The sequence below is a fragment of the Eucyclogobius newberryi genome, unplaced genomic scaffold, assembly GCF_026437365.1.
Source record: "Eucyclogobius newberryi isolate DKJ021-1_F unplaced genomic scaffold, fEucNew1.0.hap1 SCAF_20, whole genome shotgun sequence".
NCBI lineage: Eukaryota > Metazoa > Chordata > Actinopteri > Gobiiformes > Gobiidae > Eucyclogobius > Eucyclogobius newberryi.
Genome location: NW_027315835.1, coordinates 9,352,774 through 9,377,045, shown reverse-complemented (window position 1 = coordinate 9,377,045; position 24,272 = coordinate 9,352,774). Strand labels below are relative to the sequence as shown.

Here is a 24,272-nt window from a genome sequence, read left to right as displayed (position 1 = left end):
CCATCTGCGCCTCTACAGTCACCGAGGAATGACGAGAGCAACCTGAAATATAAATCTGTCAGGTTGTGTTTGGCATCAGAGCCGTCATGTTACGAGAAATGAGACGTTATGACAGTTTCGATGCCACAGGGGTGATCAAAACGCTCCTTTTTTTCGCACAAAAGAATGCAATTTCAGCAAAAACAGTCAGCATTTCTATGATAAAAGACATATGGACTTACAGTAGTCCTAAAAGTGTTGTAGTAGTTCTAGTTCTGGTTTAATCCTAGTCTTGTTCCAGGTTTAGTCCCAGTTTAACCCCAATTATGATGATTGTGTAAATTTAAGGGCATCATTTCAAAGCACATTTGGCTTTTAACTAAACTAAAACCCAAAAGAATGCAATTTCGGCAAAAACAGTCAGCATTTCTATAATAAAAGACACAGGGATTTACAGTAGATCTAAAAATCAAAAGGGTTAACTTTGTCTAGTTTTGGTTTAATCCTGGTTTTGTTCCAGTTTAATCCCAATTATGATGAGTGTGTCAATTTGAAGACATCATTTTGTGTTTTTAACTAAACTAAAACCCATGAACACTGAGCAGTTTTGATTTTTCATTTTATTTTTAGGTAATGTATTTAAGAACTACAGTATGGAGTGTGAGATACTTCCTGTTTGTGTCTATTATTGACAAAAAGCTTAAACCAAGCACTAGTGTAGGTCTGCGCACATTTTTCAATTCATATTCAATAATGAAATCCATTCTAATAACAACAGATTAGTCAAATATTTTAGTTTTTTGTAAAATCAGACCAAACATTGTGCATTTTCTTTCCAAATCCTGTGGAAAAACCCTTATTGTCAACCGTAATTGTCGAAAACCATCGAATCATGTCTCTTTTCTTGTAGATCTGCAGTAAATTTAACACATGTGAGAAACTAAACAGATTAAATCAACATGTTATGGTTCGCATTGTGAGAGTGTGTTAAGGGACCGCTCAGATGTGCAGTTTTTCATCCGCCCGGAGTATTTTGGCTCCGCCCTGGACCCTGAAGCCCCCGCCCCGCCCTGACACAGCTGCTTAATACTGCAGAGACCCCACACCCACCTCCAGATGTAACACATACTTTACCATCCACGCACTCGATCGGACGCACATGTAATACTGTTGTACTGTCGTTATAATGAACGCAGTAGAAGTATTTGCAGGGTGGAAAGCAGGGCTGTCAGATTAATGTTCTGAAAATACGTGGGATTCTTTGAGTAGTTTGCCAAGTTTATACTTTAGTCTTTTTGTCAATCCTCCTGAACTTAAATAATCCTCATATTAACGCATAAATCACAGTAGTAGTAGTAGTAGTAGTAGTATTGAGTAGTAGTAGTAGTAGAATAGTAGTATTGAGTAGTAGTAGTAGTTGTAGTATAGTAGTATTGAGTAGTAGTAGTAGCAGTAGTAGTGTTGTAATAGTAGTAGTGTTGTAATAGTAGTAGTAGTAGTAGTAGTAGTAGTCGTGTTGTAGTAGCAGTAGTAGTGTTGTAGTAGTAGTAGTGTTGTTGTAGTAGTAGTAGTAGTCGTGTTGTAGCAGTAGTGTTGTAGTAGCAGTAGTAGTAGTAGTAGTAGTAGTAGTAGTAGTCGTGTTGTTGTTGTAGTAGTAGTAGTAGTAGTAGTAGTCGTCGTTTTGTAGTAGTAGTGTTGTAGTAGCAGTAGTCGTGTTGAAGTAGTAGTGTTGTAGTACAGTAGTGTTGTAGTAGCAGTAGTCGTGTTGAAGTAGTAGCAGTAGTAGTAGTGTTGTAGTAGTTGTAGTGTTGTAATAGCAGTAGTAGTAGTAGTAGTAGTCGTGTTGTAGTTGTAATAGTAGTAGTAGTAGTTGTCGTTTTGTAGTAGTAGTGTTGTAGTAGCAGTAGTGTTGTAGTAGCAGTAGTCGTGTTGAAGTAGTAGCAGTAGTAGTAGTGTTGTAGTAGTTGTCGTTTTGTAGTAGTAGTGTTGTAGTAGCAGTAGTGTTGTAGTAGCAGTAGTCGTGTTGAAGTAGTAGCAGTAGTAGTAGTGTTGTAGTAGTAGCAGTAGCAGTAGTGTTGTAGTTGCAGTAGTAGTAGTAGTAGTAGCGTTGTTGTTCTTGTAGTAATAGTAGTAGCGTTGTTGTAGTAGTAGCAGTAGTAGTAGAAGATTCGAAGATGATTAGTACTTTAGTAGTAGTCAGGGTTGTTGTTTAGTCACCATATTTCAAGCTTTATTTGGTCGATAATACATTTAAAAGCATCTAGAAGATAAAACCCCTGACTAATATACTCAAATACTCAAATTCTAAAAAAGTTGGGTCCAGCCCTGCTACAAAAGCCACTATTTTGGATGGCAACATTTCAACAATATTGCGCCCGTGACATTTCGCAGACGTCTTCGGTCGTCATCAGCGCATTCTTCTGGTTTGCGTACAATCGCGTTCCGATGCAAACGCGGCGCGGGGGCAGCAGAACGCCGTCGGGCCTCATAATGGGCCTCATAATGGGCCCTGTGTTCGGCTTTAGTGGGCCTTGAATGGTGCCACACGGTCACGGCCGCCGAGTGGGAGACGGGCAACGACAAAGATCCCGTCCCAACAGAGAATGGACTGTCCGCGGGCACAAAGGCACAACTGTCCCGGGTCCAGCGGGTCCAGCGGAGACGGTTAGGGACCGGGTCAAACGAGGAGCGGACGGCGCCACGAGACGTAGCTGGAGTAGACGCTTGTGGTCCGTTTTTTAGATTTGGAGAATAATAATATAATAATGGGGAGTTCTTGTTTGGAAATTGAGGATATGAAGTCAGTCAAGGTACGTCAATAGGGGGAAAAGAAGCAAAGATTTCATTGATTTTATTCATTTTTTAAGTCAAATTTATAATAGGTTTGCAAAAAAATGCATATCCTGATAATAATATTCAGATGATATTATGTAAATCAAAGTGAAATGTGTTAATGCATGTCTTTAAAATGTATTAGTTCAAGTTCAATTATCAGACAAACATAACTTTAAAAAAAAAAAATGTAATCAGGTCTTTTTTGTAGATTTTTTTTCATGTATTTTATTATTTTTCACTGTAAACAATATGCTTGATATTAAAAATGTTGTGTATCTTTCAAACAACTTTCCCAATATTATTTACATTTTGATATCTTGCCCGCCTTTAATATAAAACGTGTCAAAATTAAAGTAAGTTTTTTTTTGTACGATCACGAACTATTATACATCTGTCTCTTTTTAAATAAAAAAATAAAAGGACAACTACACTACCACAATATCTAATAATATTTTCATAACTTTAGATAAATATAATTAATGAATGAATACATGTCAATCAACAGTCTACATTCTATACAAAATCTACAACATAATTTATTCTAAAACATTATCATAGAATTATGAGATTATTGTCTGAGTAAAGGATTCGGGAAATATCTTACTTATAAAGAGATGATTTAAAAGCAGAATAGTTTTTTGACTTTTTGGGCCGAGGTCAGAGCTGTAGGGTCATAAGATAAGAAAATGAGACAAAAAACTCAATTTGGTCAAAAAAATGCTTTGCCATGAGGCCAGCGAATTTTTTTAACCAAAATTCTCTTCTCTTTGCACTTTCTTTCTTCCAACAGTATCCTTTCCAGATGACGCAGCGTAATCACTCACTAGATTATCTTTTGGTAGATTAATAAAGCTCGTCAGTACATAATTCATTGGCAAAGTGACGATGACAAAATAATCTCATGTAAATCCGATTCTCTCCTCAGTCCAACTCCTGAAGTCGTCGGACCTGAGCCGCCACAGCCTGCTGTACCTGAAGGAGATCGGACATGGCTGGTTTGGGAAGGTATGTCCCTGAACGCATCGCACGTGACAGGACTGTTGCATATGTGCAGTCTGTGTAGGCACAACTTAGACCTGTTTGATCCTGGTTTAGCCCTAATGCTACTTTTAACCCTGGTTTTATCTTGATTTTATTCATTGTTTTAAAGTACACTATAAGTAACTTGTGGTGGAGAGTCTGCCACCAGCTTGATGTTACTTATGTCCCACAGCATGGCATTAAACGTATCAAAAGCAAAGGAGAAGTTGGTCACATCTGCTTACAATACGTTTTTCAAGCTGTTTTATTTTTCAATGCAAGATAAAACTCTGAAATATCTGCACCTTTAATGCCCTACTGTGGAACATTTCAGGCTAAGACATAACATTCATTGGAAAAGTTACATATTGCACCTTTAATACTGGCAAGGCAAGGCAAGTTTATTTGTAGAGCACATTTCATACACAAGGCGATTCAAAGTGCTTCACACGACAGGAAATAAATGCATTCAAATCACAAAGAAATTACAGATATCACAAAACAGTTTAAGACATAAAAGAGGAGAGTGCAAAAAAAAAAATCCTTTCCTTACTGCTGCATTTGTCTCAGTTTAGAGCTGATTTGTTGTAGTTTATCATTGGTTGAGACTATTTTCAATTTGTGTTTATTGCTGCTGGTTTTAGTGGGAATTTGTTTTTAATTTAGCCCTAGATTTGGTGAAATTTTCTGTCACGTCGTAATGATAATTAGTTTATTTAAGTCGTAAGTGCACATAAATCTCTCAAAACACTGTCATATTCCTTTGTAGAACGTATAAAGCAACTTTTTTCTTCGTACATCACTAAAGCTGGGGTACCTAACTAAAAAAAGAAAAAAAAAAAAAGAGTACATTTTGTGTTTGTCATCTTGTCAATGTAACACAAAAAGGTCAAAAATGAGACTACTGTGCACTGTCTGCATGTAGCAAATGCAGTACTTTATGTCCCACCAACTGGGAAATGAAATCTGAAAACAGCGCTCTGATTGGCTGTGCTTGGGCGGTCCACCCCAGTTTCACAACAACGTTTGAATAAAGCTGTTCTAAAGCTGCGCAATTGTGCCCGAAAATGAACGCTCGTGAATATTAATGATGTACCAAAGGGTTTAGGACAAGTTACAATTCCATCAGGTAAAAAAAATGTGAAAATCAGGTACCACAGCTTTATTAAAGACATTTATAGACGCTAATATTCTGTGTGTATTTAATGAATCGTGAATGAACTTGTGTAACTGACTGGTCTGCTCATGTTTACAATAACCTCGTGTCTCTCTCTTGTTCGTCCCATCTCATGAATGGTCTTTTCATCCGCGACTGGTACGTCCATCCCTGTGTCCTTACTGTGTGTCTCATATATATGTGTGTGTGTGTTTGTGTGTCGTTTTTGTGTACTTTCGCTATCGTCCCGTCCGTCTGCGTGTCCCATCGTCTCCATGCGTCTCCGTGCCTCTCTTCAGGTTTTACTGGGGGAGGTGCACGCCGGACTGAAAACGACTCAGGTGGTGATAAAGGAACTCAAGTCCAGCGCCGGGGTTCATGACCAGATGCACTTCCTGGACGAGGCTCAGGCATTTCGGTAAAGACAAATAAATGAATACATATATAAAGATGTTGTATTATATAGGTGATGTCTTGGCGATGTCTTTTTGGAGTATTTAACGGTTTATTTTCCACAATTTGATTAAAAGATTACCTAAAGCTTAAACTTCCATCTTATAACTAGGGATATTAAAATGAGCGTGTAGAGGAAAATACTCTTTAATTATTATTCACAATCATGAGACCTTAACTAAACCGTGAAATCTTTCATTTTCTTTTGTTCCTATGGTCTATGTTACGTATTCCTCGTGTTTCTGACCAGCGTTTACAAAATCTACATTTCTGAAACAATTTTATTTATTTTCATTAGATGGGATTTTTTGGACTATAACATTTATTAAATATACTTAATTTTGCTTCTAAAAAGTGTTGATTATATTATATTTTACTTAATTTTGCTTCTAAAAAGTGTTGATTATATTTTAGTTCTTACGATTATATTGTGACCTTAGTAGCAATTTTACTTAGATTATTTTTATGTTTTGTTTGATGTCATTTGACTTCAACCTCTTACTTAATTGACTGTGAAATCAATGAAATAGATTGTGAATATTATTCTATTTCTTTTAATATAAAAAAAAAAAAAAAAATTCTATGTACTGTATTCATTTTAAAAAGGCATACAACTTTTTAATCAAAAATAAATTCAAACAAAAGCTTTAATTGTTTATTTTTATTGCACTATAAATGTATGAAAACGGTGTACTTAATCTGAGCGGGCTTGCATCTCCACAAACCTGACTCATACTACTGCTTGTTTACATGAAAATGATGTTCCTTTGGCTATAATATTCCACAGTATGGCATAAAACACATCTATCTGCATGAAGAATGTTCAGAAGAATGGCTTTAACTTTCTATTTCCATGGGATTATGCTGTAACTTTCTACCTCCAGAAAGTTACATACTGTATCTTTAATTAACTTTGCCTTTGAGCCCAGGTTAGTTCTGGTCTGTTCCAGGTTGACTTTTGGGGAGCAGTTCATGTTACAGAGATAGTAGCAGCAGTAGTGGCGTTTCTTCACATATATTTTCATGTGTACTGTTTGTGTCTGTGTCCTCAGGTCCCTGCAGCACCCGGCTCTGCTGCATTGTCTGGCCCAGTGCACGGAGGTCACGCCCTACCTCCTGGTCATGGAGTTCTGCCCTCTGGTGAGACACGGTCACTTAACACTATGTATAGACATATTATATAAACATATAAACTATTTTATACTGTATTAATAAACACTACTTACACGTGCATAAGCATGTATATTGTGGCCATACTTCAAAGCCCGATCTCATCAGATCTGGGACACTAAGCGAGTGGAGCCTGGGTTAGTTTCCTCTGGAACACCCGATGCCACAGACTGTAGCTGTAGCACAAACTACCATTATGTCCTTGACACTTCACCACTTTGTCTAGTGTGACTCTGGTGAGTGTGTGAGTGTTGGTGGTGGTCAGAGGGGCCATATATATATATATATATATATATATATATATATATATATATAGATTATATATATATATAGATATATATATATAGATTAATATATATATATATATATATATATATATATATATATATATATATATATATATATATATATATATAGATTTATATATATATATATATATATTATATATATATATATATATCTATATATGGGCCGCTGGTGCAGATTGGCAGCCTCACCTCCATCAGCCTGCCCTCGGGCAGCTACAGCTATATAGAAGTATGTATAGTGTATGGAGTGAATGAATGATAATATGTGAAGCGTATTTGAGTGTCCAAAAAGCACTATATAAATCAAATCCATTAATTATTGTTAAGACATTTAAAAAGCATTTATCACTTGGTTATTGAAAATTGTTTCATAAGCAGGTTATTAATGCTATTACAGTCATTGTGTACCTGGTTTATTTTCACACATGTGTTTTTTTAATGGCTATTAACATTTAAAATATGTATATGCCACCTTTTTTAAAAACATAACTAATAACTTGTGCTTATTAATGCATTATTAATACCGTAGCGTTACCAAACACAACATTGCTTTTCTACTCAGTACATTGCCTTTGCTTAACCAGAGTGGTCTCGGTCAGACACAACCTGCAACTAGAAAGTCCGTGTGCTTGAAATATGAGAGCAATAGGATAGTGATATAATAAAAGTGTGTGAAATGAATTAGATTATTCTGCCCTCTGGTGGTGTGTCCATGTATGACTTGTCTGTGTTGTTGCCAGGGCGATGTAAAGGGTTACCTGCGCAGCTGCCGAGGGTCAGAGGTCATGACCCCTGAGCCCCTCATGCTCCAGAGAATGGCCTGCGACATCGCCTCAGGACTGATGCACATGCACAAACACAACTTCACTCACGGGTACGGCGTCAATATTTTACAGTCGGTGTAGAAACCATAAACTATTCTGTTAGAGGGTGAACTGCTGAATCTGATAATGGGCTTTGAACAGAATTGGTCATTTCCTGTAACAATATCCTGGTGCTGCCTGAGTGCTGCTCCAAACTCCAGCATCAGTGATTTTGTTGCAGGCGATGACTTCTGACTCCAAGACCAGTCAAGAAACTAGAATAATAATGCATTTCATCTTAAATAAATTGAAGAATATTTTTCAAAACAGCATCTTTCTTTCTGGTAACAGTGATCTGGCTTTGAGGAACTGTCTGCTGACCGCTGATGTTTCAGTGAAAATTGGAGATTATGGACTGTCCCAGGCAAAGTACAAGGTATTTATTATTTGTAATTAATAATAATCTGAAGTAACTCAAATAGAAGGTCCCATGGTTCAATTTCCTGACCATGTTGGTTGTGTGGAGTTTGCATGTTCTCATCCAGGTATTCTAGGTTTCTTTATACCAACTGGTTCAAAATTCAAGATGTGGCTACTGCTTTTTTTTTTTTTTTTTTTAAATGGTTTATGGTTGTTGTTGTTTTTTGCATGTTTATGGTGACATTTTGCCTACATTTTTAGAGTCCAAAGTCCTGGCTTTGAGTAAACAAAATTAAGCTTTATGTATTATATCAATTACCAGGAAAATTGCTTCTGATAACCAATAATCACAACAAAATTATGTGATACTTTACTTGTGCTCCTGCATCTGCACTTTTACTTAAAATTGAGTATTTCTTCCACAAATTGTATGTACCGGTGCTAATTATACAAAATTATTTCAAACGATATAAATAATTATTCCATAGCGAATCATGCAATAAAAAACTATAATAGTAAAACATTGTAAAATTCCTGAATGAATAGCGGCAACAGCAGTGGTACTATTCAAGTCTTGACATTTCTGACTCGAAAAAGTCTTTAGTAACTGGGACTTTCCTCCAAAACACAGAACAAATCCCCAAATTTGGACCACACCACTCTTTATGCACATAATAATTTGCATATCTTTGTTTAGGACGATTACTACCTTACCTCAGATCAGATGTACGTCCCGTTACGATGGATCGCTCCTGAACTTATCGACGAGGTGCACGGAAACCTGCTTGTGGCCGACCAGACCCTACAGAGCAACATATGGTAAACTCATGATAATAATACTAGAAAAAAGGCTGGATTCTGGAGTCGGTGTTATGAAACCAGTTGATGGGTAGATCACAATGCTTTCCCAATCATATGGAAAACAATTGGGTTTAGATAATATTGGCAGGGGGGCAGTAAAGAAGAAAATTATCTATTGTATCTGTCGTGTACAACTGGGCGATAGATACTAACCAATACTAAAACTAGTATTGAAAGATACACATTTGTCCAGGAATCAATATTGAACAATTTAAATGAATAAAGAACTATATATAAAAGACCTTTCTTTGACTCCATAGTGATATTAAAGAAACAAAACAGTTTTCATGCTAATTGTAGTATCAAAATCTGTATTGAGCCTCTTCACTTGTGTTGAAATTTAGTCGGAATTTTAAGTATTGTGACTCTAAACTAAATTGAGCAAACTCAATTAAATCTTCAAAAATGTGTCTTCTGAAAACACTCGTATTGTTCTAACTTTGCAGGACTCTGGGCGTTACGATCTGGGAGCTGTTTGAATTGGCGAATCAGCCGTACAGACACTACTCGGACCGACAGGTGCTGACCTACACCGTGAGGGAACAGCAGCTGAGACTGCCCCGTCCGCTGCTCAAAGTTCCACTGTCCGACCGCTGGTAAGTTCTTTTAAAGGGTTTATACTGTATACTGTGCAAAATCAACTGTAATGACCTTATTACAACGGTGTTTCCTCGTCATTAGTTTACTCAAAGTTGTATTCATAGCCTTAATTCTGATCCGTTTGTCTTCAGGTTTGAGGTTATGCAGTTCTGTTGGCTGCAGCCTGACCAGCGCCCGACAGCTGAGGAGGTCCACCTGCTGCTCAGTTATCTTTGTGCAAAAGGAGCAAGCGAAGCCGAGGAAGACTTTGAACGCCGCTGGAACTCACTACGCCCTAACAACACCCATAGCGCTTTCTGTCGCTCCACTCGGGAGCAACACGCCCCTTCGTCCTCCTCCTCCTTCCCTCTGCTTGAAAACTTCACCTCCGGAGAAGGCTACCACTCCGAATCAGGAGACGACATTTTGACCGTGACAGAAACCAGCCACGGTCTAAACTTTGAGTACAAATGGGAACAAGCCAGAGCGGCCGAGTCGATAAACCAAGTCGACCATCATTGTCCAGACACATTTTATCCACCAGGGGGCATCGTTGGAAGCTGCCCATCTGACATGAGCCACGGTGTTTCTCCATCCACTTACTACCAAGCAAAACACCTTCACGCTCCAAGTGTACTTCCTGTCCTGAGTGCCCACAGTCCATCGCTTGCTAGCGAATATTACATACGGATTGAAGAACCAGTTGACTGCAATATGGATCCTGATTATACAATGTGCTCCTATAGTCCTGAATACCAAGGCAGCAGTGGCAGCTTTTTGACTGGCAGTGGAGAATCAGGCGAGTGCATCGTTTGTCCCTCACAAAAAAACATGGCTCCTTACTGGTCGGCAAATAAATCTGACATTTACGATTCAAATGATTCAAGTCCTGCAATATCTTTGACGATGGAACCGCTTATGGGGCAAATGTCCGATGCTAGTCCAATACAGCCGTGGCAGTCAAGTCACTATGTTTCCTATAAGGACCAAGATGGTGGTTATTACTACGAGCAATCGCCCCCAGATCTATATTTGATTGGAAGGGAGCATCATCAAGAAAGTTGGGGGTCGCGAAATTTGCGTCAAGCTTTGGGCGATTTCGAAAGTCCCTTGCGCATTTCTCCAACAGCGAGCACGCCACCTCAACAAGCTTTTAGAGACACATACCTAGATACAAATATAACTGGTGGCTACTATGACATGATGGGTTCTTTAAGAAAAACAATGCCAGCCCATACAAAACACAACTCTATCAGTATAAATATGGAAACAGAGGGAGCGCTGTACATTGGACACCAAGACAGCGAAACCGAAGATGAAGAGGATATATTTATAGAGAGGCACACTTGCAATACATGGCCTTCAAAACATCGCCACAGCAGCCACCACAACAGACGAGCTAGCCATAGTTGTCGACAAGATGCTTATGTCGATTTCCACTATACAATGCCAACCACCGACATTGAAGATTCTTGGCCAGAAGACCATGATATCCAAGCTTACCACTCCTTGCCAAAACAGGTGGAGTACCTCGAACCACGTCTGGGGAAAGACAACAGCGCTTGCCTTAATTTAAGCAAGCACCACCCGATAGTGCCCCAAGAGAATAATGCCTACGTCTACTTGTGCCATCAAAGCGATAATCCGTCTGAATGCTGCCACTCACATTTCGTCGACCCGCTTACTGGCCTGCTCGTCCAAAATAACACATTCATCCACAGTTATACTCCTCACAATAGCTACACACAAGACAAAGCCATTGATGTCCAATGTACCGATGAGATGATCAATTTATCTCCAGCGCCAGGAGGTCCAGTTGTGCCCAAACTTGCCCATACCAAGATGGTGGACGCCGAGGAGCAATACGTTGAGCTTTCTTGTGACAATACACCTTTGAAAGAGAGGAAGGAGGAGGTTGTCAAGGAGGTTGCGCATAAACAAGTGGAGGCCAATATAGAAGATATAACTCGAGCCCAACTGTCGCCACCTCCTGCCGATAACATGCACGTAATGGTTTCGGATTCACAATCGGAGCAGAGTCCAAATATTGACAGCGGCATGGAGGGTGGTAGATCGAGCGTTAGTCTTGCTGATATTTTGGATTGCAGTGATGAAGATGATGAAGACACCACAGATGATATTACGGACATAACTTCTGGCATTTTCGTTGACGAATCTAGTGAAATGACCGTGTCTCCAGCGTTCAAATCTCTTCAAAAGCAAGTTGGGACGCCTGATTCTATGGATTCTATGGACTTGCCCTCCGCAGCCGGATCTAGTGAAGGATTAAGTCCTTCTTCCTCTCACCCGTCAAGTTCTCCCAAGGCTATGGATAGTGGATACGATACGGAAAACAACGAAAGTCCAGAATTTGTCCCTAAAGAACCTCACGAAACTCGAGACCAAGCGATGAATAATTTGAACGCAAGTCTTGAGGAAGCTGAGGCTGTTGTCAAGGATTTTGAAATTGAAATTGATACAGAGGAAGAAATAAAATTAGATCAAGATTTGGTCTTGGAAACCCCTGAAAAAGGTGAAGAAACTTTGCAACCACTAAGTGAGAGCATGCCATATCGAGATTCTGCATATTTTTCAGATTACGAGTCCGAGCGACACTCTTTACAAGGAAGCAGGGATGAGGAAGCTGAAGAACGGAAAAGTCCAGAAGGAGAGGAATTTCTGGATGCTGAGGACAATAAAGACCTAAACGTTGACCAAGACAATGATGGGAACTCATTGGAGCTGGATTCAGTAGAGGGGGCATTAGACGAATGGCCATCCCAAGAAGATGGTTCAAATTTTGGGGACTGGGCTGCAGAAGTGGTAGGCGCCATGGAAGAAGCAATTGGAGCTCTCAGTGTGGATTCGGGTTCACATATTACAGACGATGTTGAAGAAAAGAGCAAGGATGAAACAGTAGAAGTAAAGTCAACAAAACATCCAAATAATCCAGCGAGTGAAATGATGCATGTTTTGCCCAAAGACGAAGTGGCTTTACAGAAAAACGCACACATTCGCCGTTTGTCATCGTCATCGTCCTCGTCTTCTTCTCCCTCGACGCCAACTCCGCCCCAAACTGCGACAGACAAATACAACTACGAAGAAGAGACGGACAGCGATGATTCGGAGGAGGAAGACGTCCGGACCTTTAACGAACAAAGCGGGGGAGAGGATAGTGAAGATGAGTGCCACCCCGTTCCTGTTATAATCAGCGATGACACTGACGCCCAGAATCTCAAGAGCCTCCTGAAGATGCCCACGCTGCTAACAACGGAGAGCCTCCAGGAAGTATTTGACCGCAAGATGAAAACGGTGTCCTTCTTTGATGATGTCACAGTCTACTTGTTTGATCAGGTTGGTACAGAGAAGCGCTATTGTAATATCACGGTTTATCATTATATTTAAAAAGGACACATATAATGCAACATTGACTTCTTTGAGCTTTTAATCATGTTATAACCATGTTCCCTCAAAACCATACCTGGAGGTGTATTTAGCTACGTTATTGCTTGTTTGGTTGATTCTGTTGAGTAAGAACTCTCCATCAGAGCCTCAGAAAACACTCATAATCCCCCGTTTTGTAATGTAATAGGTAGAGAAATCCAAGGTCTTCTGAGCAGTTCTTTAAGTCCATAAATCATCACCAGACTCATTGTGAGCATTTCTGCCGTCATATCATATTAATTACATCAATAATGCAACAAAATAAAAAATAATAATGCAAAATGTGGGTATTTTATAAAGGTGCATAATACAACTTTTCTTATCTTGGATTGTCAAAATAAAGTAAACTTATCTATTCGAAAATAATGCATTCTTACTGTGAGGTAGGCACAGCGATCATATCTCCAAGGAAACAATAAAGAGCCTGAAAAGTTACCTAGTGCGCCTTTAACCATTAATCAATGTGGTCAATCTGCAAAGGTGACAGAATATAATGGAAAAGTGATGGTTGAGTTATTTTCTCAAACCACTAGCATATACACTTTTAAAAAATGAAAATAATGCCACATCACCTTCATATTATACACTAGTTACATTTGCAGATTTCTAATAGCTCATCTTCAAAACATTGTATGCTTAAAATGTGCTATTAAGTTATTTCAAAAGCTTTGTGTTGTCTTTAGGAGAGTCCCACTAAAGAGTTGGCGGTCCACGGATTTGCCCTCCCTTCAGAAGGTCAAAGTTCACGCGCTAACGCTTCGGACGACTCTTCGGATGGAAACGTCTCCGAGGAGAGTGAGTATAATCACCACGCAGATAAACTGAGCTCAAATGCAACGCGAAGAATGAGCTCAATGTAAATCCTCGTTAAGTTCAACAGAAAGTGACAGAGAAGGCAGGTAAATAACTCGGGTAAATATTTCTTTATTGACACAACTTAAATATGATAAAAATGGGAAACTCTCCAAACATAACGTCAGACTGGAAACAAACAGGGTGTAATGCAGAATCAGACTTGAAAAATACAAGGGCAGAAGATCGCTCTAGCAAAAACTGAATGAACAGAAGGAGTATATGTAAGTTACCCTGGGATGATTAGGGAATGAGAGGCAGCCGGGGAGAGCAGGAAAACCAAGGAGGTAAGCAAAAGATGGACCGGATTGGGCTGAAAAATGGACTGAGGATAAACCTATTTAAAAGACATAACTGTGACAATGATAAGCATCCAGCCTCTTCCACCACCATTTAAACATCCCCTTAATCACAGTGTAAAGTTGTGAGGTTGGAATTATAGGGTTCCAGCTGCGTTCTGGGTTGGTCTGAAGCATTGAGGTTTGAATTTAAGACCATCCATAAAGCACAATGGAATGGAGAAATTTGTTTTTGGTCAAATAAACCTAAAGAAATACAAAATCTTCCAAAATGAAAATTATAAAGTTTACAGAATGTATTTAGAAACAAAGATATATGAGTGACGCCGGATGTAGTCTCAATACGGAGCGAGTTAAATTCATTAAATTGATACAAACCCAGAGTCACTCAAATTTGACAAAAACGTTAGATAGAACTCCATATTTTGAAGGTAGATGAAATACTGTCATGGACCTTTTACGATTGAAAATATATTTATCACTTGAAACCCATAAGTATTAGTGACAAGGTCCATTCATCTCCTATATTTCTCCATGACCTTCCTTACCTTAATGTATATATTTATTTGAAAAAACCAAAAAACGTGCTTATGATTAACATATGGATGGATGGAATAAGGGAACATATTTTAGAACAGGACTGACCCTATAATGTTGTGATCTCATCTGAAACGCAGCAATATTCATAATTGTTATTTATTGCATGTGTTTTTGTGGTTTCGTCAGGTGCAGGATACGAATGGGACGATGACTTCTCGCTGCTCCCACTGCCCACCTCTTCAAGCACACCGGACTCTCCCCCACCCATTCCACCAAGATCTGTGTCAAGACCCGAGACCAGACCCGAGACCAGACCAGAGATCACACCCGAGACCAGACCTGAGACCAGACCCGAGACCAGACCCGAGACCAGACCAGAGATCACACCCGAGACCAGACCCGAGACCAGACCAGAGATCACACCCGAGACCAGACCTGAGACCAGACCTGAGACCAGACCCGAGACCAGACCTGAGACCAGACCAGAGATCACACCCAAGACCAGACCTGAAATCACACCCGAGACCAGACCAGAGGTCACACCCGAGACCAGACCTGAAATCACACCTGAGACCAGACCCGAGGTCACACCCGAGACCAGACCTGAAATCACACCTGAGACCAGACCCGAGACCAGACCCGAGACCAGACCCGAGACCAGACCTGAAATCACACCTGAGACCAGACCCGAGACCAGACCAGAGACCAGACCCGAGACCAGACCAGAGACCAGACCAGCTGCCAAACCCATCATGTCCAGATTTACTGTGTCTCCAACCCCTGTCTCACGTTTCTCCATCACTCACATCTCCGACTCAGATGTGGACTCAATTGGAGGTACAGTTTTTAATCTGTATAATATAATATATATATCTTAGCAAAAATATTGGCCACAATTCATGAGGGATGTAATAATGACAGAAATATTGTCATATCGTATCGTCTCAGAATACAAAGAATTACAAGTTCCTTTGAGTTAGTAACTTTGAGCCACAACATGAAGAAAAAACTGTTATTTAGCACTTTCATGTCTTAATTTTTTTCAATATTTGTACCAAAAAGTAGCAGTTCTGCAATTTTCTTAGCATTTCGTGTCGCGAATTGAATATTGTGACAATATTGTACCATGAATCCGTGATATTTTCATCTTGTTACATCCCTGCAATACAATCATCTATCGCAGGGCTATTCTACGTCATTTTCCAAAGGACCAGATATTTTGGAGGGCCAAGTGCACAACACACCTCTACTGTAACAACATTTTGGGTCGCACAAAATATCCCTAACACTGTTTCAATAAACTGAGTTAATACAAAAAATTATAAATAATCACTGATAGAAAATAACATACAAAATGCTTCACTAACATGGCCCATCCAGCTCTGAAGCAGAATTATACTAGGACTAGACTAGGACCAACCAGGTCTGAACCAGGACTAACCCAGAATCAAACAAGGACTAAACCCAAGACCAAACCAGGTCTAAAGCAGTGCTAACCCACAATTAAACCAGAAAAAAAGATTATTATTATAATTTTTTTTATTTAGAAGATGTGTTGTGGGCTGGATTAAATCACCTGACGGACGTGATTTGGCCCCCGGGCCTCATGTTGAATAGCCCTGATTTACAGTAATATTTGTACGGACAGAATCCCTTTATAAGACAGATACAACTATATGCTTAGTCTGTTAAATCACAATTTCATAAGTAACGCCGTTTTGGTTTCTTGTTTTTCAGGCAGCAGTGACGATGGAGACAAAGAGTGACCAGCCTTTGAAACAAAAGAACCCCTAAAAAACAAAACATCGCATGACTTTTCTCACTTTACCCTAACGTCAGGTTTTAGAAATACAAGACAGTGCCTCCTTCATCTGTGGACACTTTAAAACCAACAATAATCAAAAGAAAAGATTTAATATATAGAGTAAGAGAAAATAATATATTCAAAGATGTAAAGCGTGAACGAGGATGGGACCTATCTTTAACTATTGTCTATTTTTCGGAGCGAGAAACAACAGGGAAAGAGTTATAGAAGATTTATGAATATATAGGAACAAATGGGATGTCAACTTGGCAATGGATTTTTCGCACTTTGAACACCATTGTACAGATTCATAGACTTTTATAGAAGTTCATCTTTAACCGTATCATTAAAAATATATCATAAGTGGATAACGAAATCGCCATTTAGAGTTTTTTTTTTTTGGGGGGGGGACAATGAGCAGGTGCAAGCAAAGCAAAACTCTGTTAAAACGAATGCAAAATCAAGGTAAATATTGGTCTTTTTTTTACATTCTTTCGACTTTTTTTGTGCATTATGAGTTGCCAATTCGATTCTTCTGCCCCCTAGTGTGCAATGATTGACTTGTTTCACGGAAAGCCGCCCTAGTCTGCATATTGATCGATCATTTCCTACATCAGATGCCCTCCCTCAACCAATAATCTCTGTTTATCCAGGCTTGGAAAGGGTACATTGAACAATTTTGGCGCAATTGTTTTACTATGTATCATCAAATAATTACAAGTCACTTTACGGGGAACAAGAATACATATACGTAATTGACTGATTACTCATTTATGTATACTTTTATACATCAGATGCCCTCCCTAAAGCAACCATTTCTATTTACCAAGGCATGAAAGCACCTCAAACATCATCAAATAATTACTAGCCATGACAAAAAAGATTGAAATCAAACGCTTACTAATTTTTCAAAATATAGCCATGCATGATTTTGAAGACAAGAACAAGGTAAGAATAAGGAACTGCGTTTAATGGCAAGCTAAACACGTACATTGTACCTTCACCTTTTATAGACGAGCTCATTTGAAACTAGAACGAGTATTTACCGCCATTTTCTATATTTGAGAGAACTGACTGTACTGTACTGTTACTGTCATCCGCTGTAAATTGGCTCAACAATCATGAACTTAAGTGTCGCTTTCCCCGTGTTTCGTGGCAAGCCGAGTCGAAGTGTAGATCGAGTGTCGTCTAAGTGTTAAGCCGCCGTCGAGTCCCTCTCCGCTCGCCACAAGAACGACGGTATTTCCAGCAAAACGTTGCCTTTTCCTGTAATAATCTATGTGTAAAACTAGAACAAACCTAGTCGTTTCAGTCCCTTACTACTTCTAGTTTTGTTTGCCTTAAAAGTTGAAGGGTTTAAAGCCACATTATGAAACGTTTTACACTATAACGCCTGTATTCCATTAGCCCGGTACCAGGCTACGAGTTAGCGCTAACGTTAGCGTTAGCCTCCAAACGTCGAAAATATGTAAATTCACGGTCGTTTTTGGCGACTGACGACCGCTCGACCACACGAGTAACACCGTGAGGCACTTTTTTGTGTACACTGTAGATCAAAAAATATATATTCCGTTGCTATCGAATAATGTATTTGAAAACACGTATACATGCATTCGCACATCCGGGAGCTTGTGCAGTGGCAACCGAGTCCGCCATTTTGAAAGGGGCACAACAGCACGTCTACTACATACGAAATCCAGGAAATGTGAGGCCAAAATGCCAAAAACCTGCTTAATCTGTCAGGACATTGCTCTGTTGTCAGAACAAGGAATGATAGCTTTGTCGTGCACCTTAGTTTGCCGTTATCGTCTAAAGAATCAAAGTATTCGTAGCTCATTATGCTGTAGAAAAGGATGCAGTCGTGTTGGTTTTTATATATCGCGTGCCCCTTTTAAAATGGCCGCTATGGGGAAGTCCCGGCGGTATGACGTCACCGCGAACGCATGTATTCGGATAAAATGAGCAACTTGCATAAAGTGAAGCGACGGCATTTGGAGGTCAATGTTCAGATTACGTGTCCAGATGGTAACAAAGTATTGTTCAGATGAAGTTTGGTGAAAAAAAATATTCATAATGTGTAAATTAGCTTGGTTAATAAGGTAAACATGTAATTAGTCTGGAATCTATACGCTGTTGCCACTAGAGGGCGCCAGTTAAGGGGAGTAAATGCCATATGAACACTTATCCAACGTTTTGGAAGCTGCTCAGAGTATTGCAAAGCCTTATTTTGGTTTCAGACTTGTGCAAAGTGGAGAGGGACTTGGCCCGGCTGTAAAATATCGACAGCTGTTGCTAATATTTTTGTATCCAATTCAGGAGCGATGATTTCTCTGCATAGATCATGAAGTATTTTAGATTTGCAGATGTGGTAATTTTACTGGAAAATCTTATGTTTTTTGCCAAAGAATATTGTATGTCAAAGGTACTGCAGATGATTGATGAAGTACATTTGAATGAAGGGATGAAGAAGCTGGTTCTTTGGACAAATCATTATGTTCTGTACCTTCTATAAATATGAATAAAGTCTGTTTTACACATCTGGATACGGTCTTGTGCTTTTGAAGAGGGGAAATGGTGACGATTATCTATATTTTTTGATTCAACACACGTTACACTGAAAATGGGTGGAACATTTTTTATTTGTTTTCATTTCATAATCACAGAAGATAAAGACGTTTGTTCTCGGCGCTTTCACTGACTGATTGTATTTATTTATTTTTGCTTGTATTATTTATATATTTTATTGATGTACACATATTTTTAACAGTATTTAACGTTTGTAATTTCCAAACGTTGCATATAACGACAGAGATCAGCATGAATAGATGAACGTGTAAAGTGCAAGTTAACGTTTAAAACTAAAGGGTTTAATCAATACTAACGTGGACTAGCACTAGGGGGCGCTGCAGCAACAACATGATGGATCCGGAAAACAATAAGCAAGTATACGCATTATTCACCAAAGCTATATTACAATTCAAAGTAGCAGATAATTTCGGTGATAAAAAATGGGGTGTTAAATCATTAAGTGTACATTTGCATAATTCAAATATTCGAAAATTTGTTCTAAAGTGATTATTTTGTATAAAGTGTGATTTGCTCTTGAATGTGCAGTGTGCAAAACAGAAATGGTGTCAAATTTAATTTAATGAATTATACTTTCCACAAGACATATGGATATTTAAACGATGCTCAACTTTTAATTCCAACGTTAAATTTGCTATGTAAAAGTACGTTAATTTCATAATCATTTATAATAGTTTCTCATTTACTGCCTTAAAACATGACACTTCTACAGATGCGTGTGCTACATAAGGCGAGACACTACAGGCTCTTAACAACATGGTTCCATTTGTAGTATAATGTTTTATTTACTTGGATCAATAGATTTATAAGGAACTTTTTTCTCACATTCCAGCCCTTAAAGTAGCTCAAATTCACACCAAACTTTACATTCTTGGACTTTAGATTTTGACTTTAAAAGTTTGTGGGATTGTAGGATTTATTGATGCAATTCAATTTATTTTTTACACCAATTTTGCTGTAAGATCTAGTATAGTCCAATATGATATTTGATCAAAATTCCCTTTGTTTTTTGTATCAAATAAATTAACAAAATGAAGGAAGACCATTTTGTCCACATTTTTGTCATTATGTGACATTTTGGGCCTTTTTATCTGTATGTGATGTGTGTTCTCATCATCTAATGCTTTGATACAAAAATAAGGCATTTGCTTTACTTATATATTAAAACATTACATGATGAAAACGTAGTGCATTTTTACTTTCCCCTGTTCTCCTGCAGTGTCTCACCTCAAACATCAGAATTTTAAAGTTAATTTCAGGGCAACTTTCATAAACTACTCACTTAAAGTCGTGCTGATGTTCAATCTTTGCTTATTTCCAATCAAATAGAGATTTATCACCATAATTCTACCCAAACACAAAACATTTTTCGCGTTTCCTGTGCATTCAGTATTCTTCAGCAGCCGCAGTGGAAGACATCTCCACGTCGTCGTACCAACGTCGTCCAACGTCGACGGCTCCACCGTGCCATCGCCGTCATCGGAAAGAGGCGGGTTGGGCGGGGCTTCCACGCCTGGCAGGGTGGGCGGAGTCAGGCTGAGAAAACGCAAGCAAACAACCAATCGGTGAAAAAAAAATTGCGTCGTGAAATTGTAACCGAATGTGGTGAAATGAAGCGACGTGAATAATAAGCACAACGTGGATTTTTAAACATCACAGCGGATTTACTAGAACCGCCGTAGTAGAAAAGGGCAAAACAACAGAGCTTCACGCATACAATTATAGCCACAAGACCGCGGGAGGGGACTAAGTGGGAATTTAACGACAAAACATAGAAAATGAACCAAACTAGGAAGACATGCCAAGGGAAAGCCACCACACACAAACTGGCAGAAAGATGTGATCCACTTACTCTGACGATGTCCTTTACAAACGAGCACAATCCAGACTCGGACTGAAACCACAGGCCAAACACACAGTAACCAACCCGAGTCTGCACACGGCGCTATCTACAATGCACATCTTAAAGCAGAACTGAGTAACGTCAGCGACAGAGCTCCCCCTGCAGCTCCATTGTGAGAATACACTGTCAGAGAACAGACCAACACGTGTAAAAAAAAAAAAAGAGCCAGGGTTTCACAGGGTTAGTTTGGTGCATAGGGTGGATGTCGGCCATGTTGAGAAGCTGGTTTTCTGCAAAGAGACAGCAGGGGGAGACGATGGACGCTTCACACGCCCCGAAAATACATATTTAAACATCACAAGGACTTACAAAGACATTTAATGAGGTAAAATGTTGCTTAGTTCTCCTTTAATAACAAAGAACATATTATTAGCACTGCAAATCACATCACATGGGAGGAAAGGAGCCAGTTTTCCTCCATTTCCTGTATTTCCTTCTCACTTCTTCACTTCACTTTAGCTCCAAAGATTGAATATAATGAACATAATTATCAGTGACTGGGTTCATAAAGAGTAAGAACCACTGATGGTGAGTCTAGAGGCACTGAGCTGTGTAAGATGGTGTCATGATATATAATGGTACAATCATGATACTGTATTTAATGTGGTTCATAGAGGAAAAGGTTTAAAATGTAGGACGCTGTGGAAGAATCTTACACTTCTTTTCAATCTGGAGATTTTTTTTTAAATGATTGAAAATGACGTGCAGAAGATTAACGTTTGCATTGAATTTGAAAATGGACAAATGGGACAGAGAAAACAGGAGACAAACGTATGCCAGACCGACTTTCTATAGGATACTTTGAGTTTTTGTCTTGTCTCAGTTGTATCTTGGTTTGTATTCGTACATAATAAAAAATAAAATAAAACCAAAATAAAATAAAATGTCTTTGTTTAACAGTGTCCAGATGACTCCGATGAAGCCTTTACTACCACTACATTTCATCAAAGTTTAAATGGAAACCAATCTATCTTATATTTAGGTCAAATAACAATAAAACACTCAAATACACTGTCCAAAAAAAAAAGTCGCCACAGGAAAAAAAGGGGCACACGCTTCAATATTCTCCAGCTCGTCCCAAACACTCTCACTGGGATTCAGATCTGTAGTAGATTAGTTTCTGCTTCTCCTTTAGATGTTTTCTCTGCTCGATGCCACTGATTTGACACTTCTCGAACACACTGACGTCTCCATGACCGCGGGATTCGTCTTCCCACGTGGTTGTTTCAGTCTGATTCAGTCGAGTTTAAATACCGTGCTGCAGCTGAAAGATCATCACCTGCAGCAGTTCTCCAGCAGGGGGAGAAGACCTGCTGTATTTCAGTTGAATCCATGGGCGACTTTTCTTTTTGGACGGACAGCGTAAAAACTGAAGGTATTACTAGACATTTTTACGTTGTTTCTGAACCTCTGCTGTATTTATTCAACCAACCACACCTCAAATCACCAAAACATTAAGCCTTATTGTTTAATACATATTTAAGTTACGTAAAAACAGGGATAATAGCACTAGCTTATGCGTGGAAAGCAGCAGTGGCCATGGAAACGAGGCGTGATAATGGCATGGAACAGTATTGATAAACAAAATATACAAAAATACAACAATAGTTCAGAGGAAACTGCTCTAAAATGTATTCGGTTTTAATGTGAATGTTTAAATGTTAAATGCTAATGTTTCTACGATCCATGGGTTTCAGAATGAGGGGAAATTAGGGCGATAAACAATGTAAAAACAAATTTATTATATAATCTGAAAAGGTCATCAAAAGTATAAGAAGAAGCTGAAACCCATTAATAATACTACTATTTATACTACTACTACTACTGCTGCTACTTCTTTTGCTACTACTACTACTGATATTACTTCTACTGCAACTACTACTACTGCTGCTGCTATTACTACTACTACTGCTATTACTTCTACTGCTGCTGCTATTACTACTACTGCTATTACTTCTACTGCAACTACTACTACTGCTGCTGCTATTACTACTACTGCTGCTACTTCTACTGCAACTACTACTGCTACTACTTCTACTGCTGCTGCTATTACTACTACTGCTATTACTTCTACTGCAACTACTACTACTGCTGCTGCTATTACTACTACTGCTGCTACTTCTACTGCAACTACTACTGCTACTGCTATTACTTCTACTGCTGCTGCTATTACTACTACTGCTATTACTTCTACTGCAACTACTACTACTGCTGCTGCTATTACTACTACTGCTGCTACTTCTACTGCAACTACTACTGCTATTACTTCTACTGCTGCTGCTATTACTACTACTCCTATTACTTCTACTGCAACTACTACTACTGCTGCTGCTGCTGCTGCTATTACTACTACTGCTACTTCTATTACTTCTACTGCAACTACTACTGCTGCCATTACTTCTACTGCTACCGCTACCACTTCTACTGCTGCTACCTCTACTGCAACTACAACTACTACTACTACTGCTACTACTACTACACTATGAATGTTTGTGCTGCTATCAGTATTTTATAACAATATAACTGTTTTCTGACTTTCTCCTAAAATCCAAAGCATTTATGGGTCAAATGTAGATGAAAAACACACAACAGCAACAACAAAAACTACAGTATAATAACATATTTATATAGAAACTACTCAGACAATCAGTAATACATATTTATTTAACAGTTTAAAGTAAAATCTCATTGCACATTTGAGGTTTCATCGTTCCAGTTTCATTCATGCAGAAGCACAAAAATGTCTCCTTCCCTTTCAAAATAAAAGCACAGTGAAAGAAACGTGTTTGGCTACAGACAAAGTGCTCTTTGTACAGTTAAAATGTTACTTTGTGAACTTTTGAATGTAATTGTATTAAAATAAATTAGGTCTAACAAAAAAAAAAAAAAAAAAAAGAACATTTAATTTAAATGCAGAGAAAGCTATATTTGCAAATGTATACAATTAGCAAATATTGTATAAACTATTAAAAATACATTGTTATTTTATATTTAATTTGCCACTGCTGCTTCATAGTTAAGGTTATAATTCTACATTTAATCCAGTTTATAATATGGCTGTCTATGTTGCAAAAAAATATAACAGTAAATAATGTATTACTGTACAGTATATTGCTCTATACATCTCCCACATTTCATTATTTTCCATATGAATGCAGTTTTTAATCACTGAACCATATAATTATTCTTATTTATTTATGTGTTCAAGTCCAAAAGAGCATTGTGCGAAATATTTTTGTGACAAAAATAAGGATAAATAT

General features: G+C 38.6%; 2 protein-coding genes across 2 annotated transcripts in view; one reads left to right on the top strand and one right to left on the bottom strand.

Annotated features, from left to right (window-relative positions):
* aatkb (apoptosis-associated tyrosine kinase b) overlaps nt 1-19,066 on the top strand; it is a 55,585-nt gene extending 36,519 nt beyond the window's left edge. Inside the window, exons 4-15 of the mRNA XM_072456638.1 lie at nt 3,740-3,819; nt 5,290-5,408; nt 6,496-6,583; nt 7,662-7,795; nt 8,076-8,160; nt 8,842-8,963; nt 9,452-9,601; nt 9,737-12,938; nt 13,712-13,823; nt 14,906-14,998; nt 15,335-15,556; nt 16,457-19,066. Coding sequence (XP_072312739.1) covers nt 3,740-3,819; nt 5,290-5,408; nt 6,496-6,583; nt 7,662-7,795; nt 8,076-8,160; nt 8,842-8,963; nt 9,452-9,601; nt 9,737-12,938; nt 13,712-13,823; nt 14,906-14,998; nt 15,335-15,556; nt 16,457-16,485 — 4,436 coding nt within the window. The 3' untranslated portion in view covers nt 16,486-19,066. The remainder of the gene's footprint in view (nt 1-3,739; nt 3,820-5,289; nt 5,409-6,495; nt 6,584-7,661; nt 7,796-8,075; nt 8,161-8,841; nt 8,964-9,451; nt 9,602-9,736; nt 12,939-13,711; nt 13,824-14,905; nt 14,999-15,334; nt 15,557-16,456) is intronic.
* Nucleotides 19,067-20,495: 1,429 nt separating this feature from the next.
* Nucleotides 20,496-24,272, bottom strand: part of LOC140369179 (BAR/IMD domain-containing adapter protein 2-like) — a 60,068-nt gene continuing 56,291 nt past the window's right edge. The window contains 2 exon segments of the mRNA XM_072456449.1: nt 20,496-20,548; nt 20,551-20,645. Of these exon segments, the coding sequence (XP_072312550.1) occupies nt 20,496-20,548; nt 20,551-20,645 (148 nt within the window).